The following is an 11,366-nucleotide window of genomic DNA, read 5'->3' on the forward strand; positions in this document are numbered from 1 at the left end:
GGGTCTGTTTAATAATTTTCCCTTCTCAGTGTGACACCCCAGTGAGCTGCTATCCAGGCATGGAGACCTTGATTATTTGGACCTCCCTACACTTTCTTTGGACACTTCAAACCTGGAAGTTCAGTATTATGAGCTAGGCTGGTTGCAGGCACCTTCATCCAAGGTCCGAAGGTGCTGTGGGGCCTGGAGAGGTCTCAGGAACATCTCAGCCACCCTAGGAGATGCCAGCACTTAGGGCTGGGGCTCAGAGGCTGAAAGCATTGGCTGAGAGCCTTTTGTCTTTTCATCTGTCGCTATTTGCCACGCCTCCCATGCTACCTCTGAAGGCTTGGCGGGAGCGGGGGGCGGAGCGGGGGCGGTGTCCAGCGCAGACATAGGCCCAAGGAAGAGAAGGACAAGTAAGGAAGTTAAGCAGTGCCTATCCGGTTTGGCTCCGTGGTAGGTTTGGCTCAGTGGTAGAGCATCAGCCTGCAGACTGAAAAGTCCGGGGTTTGATTCTGGTAAAGGTCACATGCCAGGGTTTTGGGCTCAATCCTCAGTGGGGGGCGCGCAGTAGGCAGCCAATTAATGATTCTCATTGATGTTTCTATCTCTTCCTCTCTGAAATCAATAAAAATATATATATAAAAAAAGAAAGTTAAGCAGAGAGGATAGCTCCCTAGGGGAGAAGGGATCACTGTGCCACAGTCGCAGGCTGTGAGGCTCCACAGAAGGCCAGATGGCCAAAGGATTGAGGACATAGAGCAGGTTCCAGAGTTTTCGTTGCTCTTGGCTGGTTGAGCCCAGAGCACAAGGAGTGTGTTCGAATTCTTACTTCACACAGGCATCTGTAGGGAATGAGGGAGGGAGTGCCAGACTCAGCTATGTGCTTGGATTTTTAGTAGGGTGACAGCCACCCGGGGTAGTGATAACCTTTTTCTTGCAAATGTTATTGCAGTCAGAAAGCTGAGCAAGACAAGTCCTGTTTATAAGGGGTTCTGCTTAGCTTTGCCTGCAAGTGTCAGGGAAGGCTAATTAGGAAAATGCCATTTAAGCTGGGCCTTTCAGCAGAAGTCCACCAGGTGTGCAAACATGTAAATAACTAAGGGGAACTGCATGGGCAAGAGCAATAAAGTGGAAAAGGCCCCAGTGTGAGTGTTGATAGGTCAGGACTGATGAGTTGTTGCTTTTTTTAATTGTGTAATGTACAGATCTGAACTGTAGAGTTAATTTTTAAAATATATTTTTAAGTTGATTTTAGAGAAAAAGAGAGAGAGAAACATCAATGATGAGAGAAAAGCATTGATCAACTGCCTCCTGCACACCCCCTACTGGGGATGGAGCCTGCAACCTGGGCTGTCCCCTGACCTGGACTCGAATCATGACCTCTTGGTTCATAGGTCAATGCTTAACTGCTGAACCACATTGGCCGGGGCTTTTTAAAAAACTGATGAATGATGAAAGTGGAAATAGAGTAGTGTGGTGACTGTTCCAATGGTCCGCGTGGAAAGAATTTGGTTTGGGGTTGGTAGAAGTAGCCTTGACGTGAGAGGACTAAGCTATGAAGTTTTTAGGAGAAAGACAAAATACGAAGGATGAAGGAGGGAGGTAAACAGATCATTTCTAACCTGGATGACCCATGAATGAAGTTGGTAAAAACAAGGGGGTGGGGGACCTAGGCAACAAAAGATTAGTATGATCTCCACCTTCCTGGAGAGAACCCTTCCAACAGTTCAGTCTCATGAGAGAAATAATAAAAATAACCCACACTGCCCGGCTGGTGTTGCTCAATGGTTGAGCCAGGCACTGTGCTCACTGTGCTAAGCACTTCCCATGCTTAAACCCTGCTAATCCTCACACCATCACCACCATCCCAATAGATTATGGCTGCGGCCCTAACCGGTTTGGCTCAGTGGATAGAGTGTCGGCCTGCGGACTCAAAGTTCCCAGGTTCGATTCCGGTCAAAGGCATGTACCTTGGTTGCGGGCACACACCCGGTGGGGAGTGTGCAGGAGGCAGCTGATCGATGTTTCTAATTCTCTATCCCTCTCCCTCTCTGTGAAAAATCAATAAAATATATTTAAAAAAAATATTATGGCTGCGATTATGATCCTCTCTTTGCTACTAATGAGCAAACCAAGACTCAAGTTTACTTATGATTACCCAGCAGGTGAGTGGTGGAACCAGAATCCGAGCCCAAAAAATTGGACTCAGCTTTCAACCTCTACTCTATTGCTTCACTAGAATCAATCCTGCAGTAGGTAGAGCCTCAGAAATAATTTCTTTTTGCAGCAACTTTTTCAGTCCTTGTTTTTAAGTAAAGGATGCAATTGCTCTTTTTTTTTTTAATATATTTTATTGCTTTTTTACAGAGAGGAAGGGAGAGGGATAGAGAGTTAGAAACATCGATGAGAGAGAAACATCAATCAGCTGCCTCCTGCACACCTCCTACTGGGGATGTGCCAGCAACCAAGGTACATGCCCTTGACCGGAATCGAACCTGGGACCTTTCAGTCCACAAGTCGACGCTCTATCCACTGAGCCAAACCGGTTAGGGCTGCAATTGCTCTTGATTATGGACAGCGTGGGGAGGTTCAGAGGACTGACCTCAGACCCATTCACCTCTGGGTTCGCAAACGTTAGGAGAAAGTGTGAGATTTGGAGGTAGGAAAGGAGAGGACACTCAAAGTTTTCCTAAGACAGAAACTCATCTGAAAGGGAAAGATGTCTTCTAAGGAAGTAGGGTGCTGATGCAGCAGATATCTGACCCTGTCCTATGCCTGCCCCCTGAGCCACCTTGACACCCCTTTAGCTCGCCTCTCCTTTTCGCTGTTGCAGTGGAAGGTGCCAAAAGGGGAGGCATAGACGTGCTCAAACAACACCAATAGCAACCTCTCCCCAAACTCCAGCGACAGCGGGAACTGGTGGCCCAGCTGCCACACACAGTCCAGAAAGAGGAGAAAGGTGGACGCCTCGTGCTTGGGGCGGGCATAGAAGAAGGCCGAGTGGGCACAGTGCAGCTGGAAGCGATGGCTGGCCAGAGGAGGGGCAGAGCAATAGGTACAAGGAAGCAGGGTTACTGGATAGAGGGGTAGGGCTGGGGCTGGGTGGTCACTTACCTGGGTCCACTCCCACTCCACCAGTTCCTGGAATCCAGCCATGGTCTGGCTTAAGGGGTCCAGGATGAGTTGGGCCAGTGAAGTCACCAGCAGGGTGCTGTCGGTGCCTTCAGCCCTGTGCACCAGAATGCAAGCCCTTTCCCTGTGGGCCCAGAGCTATCAACAGTGGCCGGTTCTTCCCTGCCTGGGGTGGCCAGGCGGGGATAGAATGGGCCCAGTTCTGGGCTGTATTTGCTTATTGAGGTATGGTTCTGTGCCCAAGGATTGAGAGTCCTGCCCATCCTGCCCTATTCTCCATGTAATAGGGTAGGGAGTCTTACCTCTCCATGCCCTGAGCTACTAGACAGGCTGTGCTCAGTGCCTCCTTCACACATGCCAGCCAGTGGCATCCCTCAAGTCAACTAAGCCAGTGGTCCATGCTCTGCCACAGGTCCCCACAGGCCTCCATCAGGCACACAAAGCTTTCCTGTAGGGTCGCCCCTGCACAAGTGGGAGTCTGGTCATCCCTCCCCCAGCCCCAGCTCCTGTGAGCACAGCCTGGGAACAAATGCTCCAGACCAAAGAGGGAGACATAGAACCCTCAGAGGAGCCCATCTGACAAGAGGGACCCAGGACCCTTCGGGAAGCCTACCTAATCTGATGGAAATGATTCAGTATCCTTGAGGACTTCCTAATCTGATGAAGGAGACCCCGATACCATTTGAGGAGACCTCCTGTGTTTGGTGGGGAAGCACAATATACCTGGGAAGGGGTCACTCAGTGCTCTGGGGAAAGACAGAATGCCCTGAGAAAACCCCAATTTTTATTTATTTATTTTTAATATATTTCATTGATTTTTTTCACAGAGAGGAAGGGAGAGGGATAGAGTTAGAAACATCGTGATCAGCTGCCTCCTGCACACCCCCTACTGGGGATGTGCCCGCAACCAAGGTACGTGCCCTTGACCGGAATTGAACCTGGGACCCTTCAGTCCACAGGCCAACGCTCTATCCACTGAGCCAAACCGGTTTATTAAATATATATTTTTATTGATTTCAGAGAGGAAAGGAGAGAGAGAGAGAGAGGGAGATAGGAACATCAATGATGAGAGAGAATCATTGATTGGCTGCCTCCTGCACGCCCCCTACTGGGGATCAAGCCCACAACCCAGGCCTGTGCCCCTGACCGGAACTGAACCTGAGACCCTGCGGTCCCGAGGCCAACGCTCTATCCACTGAGCCAAAGGAGCCCCAGCCAGCATAGCTCGCAGCAGCTCCTCAACCTCAGCGCAGCGCCGCTTCTGGGGCCCGGTCAGGGGCTGGCTGGATCGTAGCAGCACCTGCAGACAGCGACTGGGCTCCGGAAGCCGTACCCACACGAACTTCGCTTAGAGCCCCTGGGCGAGTCTACACTGGAGCGGCTCAGAGCTAGCAGGCGCGGGCTGGGGCGCAGGAGCCTTCCGAGCGGAATTCGCAAGCCTCGGACCCGGGTCTGAGTTGCTTGTGGTGGGGTCAGGGAAGGGCCCGATGAGTAGACCTTGCGCGGGTCCTGGGTTGACAAAAGAGGGACTAGGCTTCCGAGACCCGGACGGACCAGGAGGCGGGGCCCCGGAGCTCAGACTCCGAAACCCGGGAGAGGCGGGGCCCGAGTCGGGGGAGGCTGGGCGGGCGAGGCCAGTTGGAGGCAAGACCCGGCGGGGCCAGAAAAGGCTGGAGCCAGGGCAAGAGCCAGGGCAGCGGCGGGGCAGCGAGTTGGCCCGGCCAAAGCAGAAAAGGGCCAAATAGGGACGCGGTTGGTCCTAGTGGCGGAATCTGGGGAGGGGAGGGGAGGGGAGGGGAGGGGAGGGGAGGGGCGGGGCGCACGGTTCCGCTGGGAGCGTGGTGGTAGCTGAGCACAGGTTAGCGGCCTCCCTGGTGGAAGCGGGCGCTGAGTTCCAGGGCCTCGTTGTCCCCAGCGCGAGGCACGATCACGGCGCGGGGGTAACTGGTGCACAAGCTGAAGTCCTTGTTCATCTCGCTCAGCCTCCACGCGTTGCTCTGCAGCGCAGGGAGGGGCGAAGGCCAGCTCTAGAGCACCCAGTGAGTGCCATGTCCCCGCGCCCCTCCCAGGCCCAGCGCTTCCACATCCCGAGGCCCCCACGACCGCACCACCTCGCGTGCTATTCCCTTGTAGTAGCATTCGGGCGGGTGGAAGTGCCAGGCGTCGCCCAATCTCAAGCCCTTGGGACGGTAGAAGAACACATAGGAGGTGATGACCGATTCCGGGGAGAAGGAGTCAGGGGATCTGGGAAAGGTGGGATCATCCCACCCACACCTTCCAGCCCCTCGGTTCCGCAGCTCCCGCCTCTCCAAGTACTCCAGACCACCCGGGTTCCCTAGCCATTAGCTGTGCCCCGGGATAACACTGGCTGCTGAATACTCTTGCTCAGTAACCCCTTTTTACTACCGTCGTTACGGGATAGGGATAGCTTAAGTGCCTCGGGTGCACCGCGGCGTACCTCGATGGAGCGGGCTATGTCGAGCGTCGCGTCCACGCCCTCTATGTCCAGCTGTAGCACGCGCATTTCCTTACAGCGCAGAGTGATGGTGCCAGAACCACCCGCGACCCTGGGGATGAACGGGTTTAGGCTAAGTGTACCCCGCCCCCCATCAGGGGAGGAGAAACCAGTTATAGGATTGGACGTAATGCACCAGCTCCAACTGCACTTGTTCTTTCCCCTCGCTCCGCGGAACCGCGAAGTCCCCAACTCCAGGGTCGCCCCCGCCAAGCTCACCGCTTCTCGATGGAGTCAACACTACGCAACAGCAGCAGCCAAAGGTCCAGAGTCTCCTGGGGCCCTGGAGACAGCAGCAGGTGGTGGCCGGTAACGCACAGCGTGCCACGCAGTGGGGCCGCCTCCTGGCCCCGCAAGAGCTCTGCTTGGGCCCGGCTGGTGCGGATCAACTCCAAGAACGCCATTCCTCCGGAGGTGGGCCTGGGGCCCAGCAAAAGGACAGACTCCAGGAGCGTCAGACGTCAGGCGGGGCAAGCTCGGGCTCCAAAAGGGACAGGAACTGGCTGGGCAGCTGGCGCCCCGCAGGACAGCTGTTAAGGAGGCCCCTTGGAGGAAGGGATAACACAGTTCCAAAGAAATTTCCCCCTCTTACTGCCAGCACCTCTTAGCGAGGACCCCAGGCAGAACTTAAGGAAACCTCAATTTCACCGTCTGTGAAATGGGAATAATAATCTTGCTTAAACCCTTAGCCTGGTGCTTAATTCGCATGAGGCACTCTATATTTTTGGCTTTTTACTTTATTTTTTACAAATATATTTTTATTCTGCACAATGGAATACTACGCTGCTATAAAAAAGAAGGAATTCTTACCATTTGCAGCAGCATGGATGGACCTGGAGAGCATTATGTTAAGTGAAATAAGCCAGGCAATGAAAGAAAAATACCACATGATCTCATTTATGGAAAATAAAGAACATTATAACCTGATGAATAAAAAGATAGATACAGAGGCAGTAAAGCACCGAACAGACTGTCAAATTACAGCGGGAAGGCTGGGGAGGGAGGGAAATAGATCAATCAAAGGACTTGTATGCATGCATATAAGCACACCAATGGACACAAGACACTGGGGGGGTGGGATGAGGGCATGCGACAGGGGGTAGGGGAGGCTGGGGAAGGTCAATGGGGAAAAAAGGAGATATATGTACTAATATATGTAATAATTTAAACAATAAAAAAACAAAAAACAAATATATTTTTATTGATTTCAGAGAGGAAGGGAGAGGGACAGAAACATCAATGATGAGAGCATCATGGATCGGCTGCCTCTTGCACGCCCCCTACTGGGGATGGAGCACGAAACTCCAAATGAACCCGGGACTCTTCAGTCCGCAGGCCGCCGGTCTATCCACTGAACCAAACTGGCTAGGGCAATAGTTTTGGCTTTTTAGACTGGAATGCTGGCACTCTGGCTGACTTAAAAAAGAAAGAAAAATACCATCTCTTCTTCTGGACCCTGGTGGTAGGGGTGGAAAGTGTGGGAGTGAAACTGGGAACTGCCTACTTCCTCTCTTACATCTGAGGTTGGGTGGGGGAAATCCTCTGGTCTACCTTAAATGCAAGCAACTGTGTAACTGGCACCCCTCAGCCACCACAGCTGGATGTCCCTGCCTAAGGTCACCTCTACGGTGACCACTTCTGGAGCCCCGTCCCCTATTACTCCATCCTTTGCCCATACAATGAGCTGGGCTCTGTGCTTAGTGTTGTAACCAAAGGATGACTGAGTTCTGTTCATAGGGTTTACAGTCTGGCAAGAGTCACACTTCAACTGGTAATTTACACGAGATAAACCGATTGATTGGAGGACTCATCAACCCATCCACCCAATTATTCTTTTATTTCTCAAACACTGATGCCTATACTGTGTTAAGTACTGACTATTAAGAAGAAGAAGATGGACTCCTGCCTTCAAAGGGCCTTCTGGTCCACTAGCTTCCAAGCTTTTGCGTATTCATCAAGCTGTGTATTTATGATATGTGAGTTTTTCTGTGTGTGTTATATTTCAATACGAAGTTTAAAAAAGGGAACTACTCAGGTTGAAGCCCTGGGAAGGGCCGGGAGAAACTGGCCTTGGAGCTCACCCACAGATGTGCCCTGGTCCTGCATGCAGTCTCTGGGAGATTTCCAAGGGAACCTGAAGTTCCTTAGAGCATAGCTTGAAATCAAAGATCTGTCCCAGCAGAGAGTCAGTGACGTATCCAAGGTCCCACACAGCCAGCGGCAGAACCCAAGTCTTCTGACTGCTGGGCCAGGGCTCTGGACACTTCCTTTGCCATGAGTGAGGACAGAGGGCAGCTTGTCAGCGTTCTGTCCCCTCCCCACTCCCTTACTTGGGTCTTAGGAAGAGGGCCAAGAAGCTGGTGTTGGTGATGCTTTTCTTATCCTGGAACAACTTCCTTTCTGGGAAACTGGGTGTCTCCTTCTGGGCAAAGACAATAAAATTCATCCAAGGGGCCAAAAGAGCAGGGCTTCTCCTGTCGCCAAACGGATGGGCATCACGTGGCTCCAGGGTTAGCGGTCCTGGAAAATCCCAGCCCTTGCACACTCTGCCTCCCACACCCATCTCCTCACTCACCCTCACACACTCAGCCTCCCCGACCCACCTTGAACATTCACCCTTGCACACTGGCACACTTCGTTCACCCTCAGCTTCTGCCGCCACTACCTGGGCAATATTACCAGCCTTTTCCTAATCCCAGACCTGCAGTCTTGCTTTGTCACCCATCCCTCCCTCCATGTCCCTGAGGCCACTGAAATTCCAGGCATTGGGTGAAGAAAACGAGGAGGAAGAGAGCCTGGATTCTGTGAAGGCGCTGACGGCAAAGCTGCAGCTGCAAACACGGCGGCCCTCATATCTGGAGTGGACCGCCCAGGTCCAGAGCCAGGCCTGGCGCAAGGCCCGAGCTGGGCTTGGGCCGGGGGAACCTGGGGCCATCTGCGGCTTTGACTCAATGGAGTCTGCCCTTGAGTGGCTGCGACGGGAGCTGGTGAGTCTGTGGGGTGGACAGCCTTGCCGAGGGCCTTGGGGACAGTTCTCCAAGACCACTGGTGTGGGGTGGGAATGGAACCCACCTCCAGCAACTGCGCATTCCTGTGGCTGTGTCCTGAGGAGCCAGGACACAGTGTTTTATTCAGGAAGACTTGCTGGAGGATTCCATTCAATCTGCTGACCTTGTGCTTCTGTGGCTGAAGGGACAGAGCCTGCTCTTTGGGCCACCAGTTATACAGATGGGGAGGGCATGGCCTCCCCTACTCTGGGAATTGCTATACCCAGAGACACTGTGAAGTACAGAATGAGGCTCTCTGGAGGCAGAATCTGGGGGGCGAATATTGAATAGGTGGCTCTTAATCCAACATGTGTAAATGTAAAGAGGTCCAGGCTCCCAACTGGAGAGTCCACTTAGTTATCTGGGATGGGGCCTGAGGCACCTGTATTTGTCTAATGCTGGGTTCTTCTTTAAATTTTTCTTTTTTATAAATTTTATTGATTTTTTTTTTAGAGAGAGAGAGAGAGGGAGAGAGGGAAAGAGAGACATCGATATGAGAGAGAAACATCCCACAGAGGGTCAAACCAGCAACCCGGGTATGTGCCCTAACCAGGAATCAAACCCACCTCCTTTTGGCGTATGGGAGGAGGCTCCAACCAACCTAGCCACACTGGCCAGGGCAATGCTGACTTCTTAGCTTGGTTTTAGAACCACTCGTGGGGAGCAAGGGCAGAGAGATGGGGAGGGATTAAACTGGGATGAGAAGGGGTGTGGAGGACAGAGACAGTGCAAAGACCAAGGGTGTTGACAGGAAAGAAAGGACGGGCGGGCGAGCGAGCGAGAGCTGCTGAGGGCCCAGGCAGCCGGCTGATGCCCCCTCTCGGCTGCAGCGGGAGATGCAGGCTCAGGACCGGCTGCTGGCGGGGCAGCTGCTTCGCCTGCGGGCCCAGCTGCACCGGCTGAAGGTGGACCAAGCCTGTCATCTGCACCAAGAGCTGCTGGACGAGGCTGAGCTGGAGCTGGAACTGGAGCCCGGGGCCGGCCTGGCCCTGGCCCCGCCGCTGCGGCACCTCGGCCTCACACGCATGAACATCAGCGCCCGACGCTTCACGCTCTGCTGAGGGGAACCTGCGTGCCTACTGACCACCTGCTACCCTTTCCCCCCACCCACCTGGAAGCGAGGTGTGCCCCAGAGGCACCAGCACCTGGCAGGAGAGGGGGTTGGTGGGTACACTCAGATCTGGGAGCATAAAGCCCAGCATCCTGTTCCTGCTGCTGCCCCAGCTGTGTGTGGGGGGGGTGGGGGGTGGGGGGGAAGGGAGTTGGAGAGGGGCGGTAGGAGCTTACATAATAAATGCCCTCTTTGCTTCCCACCAAGGTCTCTGCAGTCATTTATTCAGGCCAAGGTCGCTGAGTGTCTTCTGTTGCTGGGACCAGGGATTCGTTATAGGAGAGAAGGCCTGGGTTGGGGGTGGACACGGACTAATGGATCCTGATCTCCCCCACAGCTCTAGCTCTATCTATCTTACCAAGATCAGAACTGGGAAATAACTTAAAATCCTAAATGACCCCCATGGAAGTGACTTGGGTAAATGAGCAGCTGAAGAATGCAGGACCTGCCAGACCTGGATTCAAAGCCAGCCCCACCATTTATTTCCATCAGACCTTGAGGAGGTCCCTTAATTTCTAAATCTAAAATGGAAGTGCTAATTCTCACTCCACAAGTAGTTGGACATGTCTTTAGTGCGACAATGCACAGCAAGCACTCAATAAACGCAAATTTCAATTGCTTATCATTACTATCGCTAGTGCTATTACTATTGGGCTGAGGCCCGGAGATGGCCTGTGAAGGGGAGCTTCGGCTGCAGCCCAGACTCTGTCACTGTAGTCTGCTGTGTGTTTTTGTTAACTTCGTCTCTCTCAGCCTTTGTTTCTGTTACCCTCTTTGTCTGACTTTCCAACTCAGGCTTCCTCTTCCCCCACCCATTTCCTGTCTCCCCTTCCCTCGGCAGCTGAGGTGCACACACAATCAGCTTCCACCTCACAAACCCCAACAATGCTCTGTGGGCTCCCCTCCCCCAACCTGCTCACTCAGTGTAGCTCGGGCAGCGGCAGTAGTGACGCATCTATACTTTCCTCTGGGAGGGGGTCAAGGATCGCGGGCCTGATAAAGGCCACCTAGAGTTTCTCATAACACTGGTGACCTGGCCCTCTGCCTATGATGGTGCCACCTCAGTGTGGCCCCAGGTTAAAGGGGGATTCTTGGCCTGCTTGTGCTTGAGACAGGGTTCCTGCCTCCTGCCTATAACAGAAAGTGCTGCCAGTCCGCTGCCTGCACCTGGGTGCCCGAGGAAGGGGTGTTTGTTCTGTCTTCCACTGGTTGCAGGAGATGGTGCCAGTCCCCACACCTTTAACAGGGTCTATGGCCTTGCCTCTACCTGAATTAGAAGTGATCCACCACTCACCAACCATAGTGTTGTCCTGCCTGCCTCCTTAAACAGCTTGCTGTCCAGCATCTGTCTGGAAGAGGAGTGTTAGCCTACCCTCTGACTATAACAAGCTATTGTCCTGTGCCCAGAAATGAGACGGCTATTTTTCTGACTGCAGTAGCCATGTTAGCCTGACACCTGCCTATAACATGGGGGTTCTGCTCTCCACCTGCTTAACAGGGATATTGGACTCACCTCTGACTCGGAAGTGATGTTACCTTTGCCTCAGACTGTCACGAAAGCGTCTCTCAGACTGTG

The 11,366-nt window shown here is 53.1% G+C and overlaps 1 protein-coding gene and 1 pseudogene across 2 annotated transcripts; one reads left to right on the top strand and one right to left on the bottom strand.

Moving 5' to 3' along the window:
- Positions 1–126: 126 nt before the first annotated feature.
- On the bottom strand, positions 127–6,036 carry LOC308242693 (myotubularin-related protein 9-like; annotated as a pseudogene). Its single transcript has 9 exons — positions 5,852–6,036; positions 5,576–5,684; positions 5,229–5,351; positions 4,941–5,114; positions 4,243–4,417; positions 3,420–3,636; positions 2,798–3,241; positions 686–827; positions 127–214 (listed from the first exon to the last, which is right to left on the bottom strand). The product of its transcript is annotated as a myotubularin-related protein 9-like (transcript).
- A 2,055-nt stretch (positions 6,037–8,091) lies between these two features.
- Positions 8,092–9,991, top strand: FAM167B (family with sequence similarity 167 member B). Its single transcript, XM_080655082.1, has 2 exons — positions 8,092–8,619; positions 9,510–9,991. Exons 1-2 carry the CDS (start codon positions 8,368–8,370, stop codon positions 9,738–9,740), a joined length of 483 nt encoding a protein of 160 aa, XP_080511208.1. The 5' UTR covers positions 8,092–8,367; the 3' UTR covers positions 9,741–9,991.
- Positions 9,992–11,366: the final 1,375 nt, after the last annotated feature.

The sequence above is a fragment of the Plecotus auritus genome (genome assembly GCF_963455305.1).
Source record: "Plecotus auritus genome assembly, chromosome: 2".
Lineage (NCBI taxonomy): Eukaryota > Metazoa > Chordata > Mammalia > Chiroptera > Vespertilionidae > Plecotus > Plecotus auritus.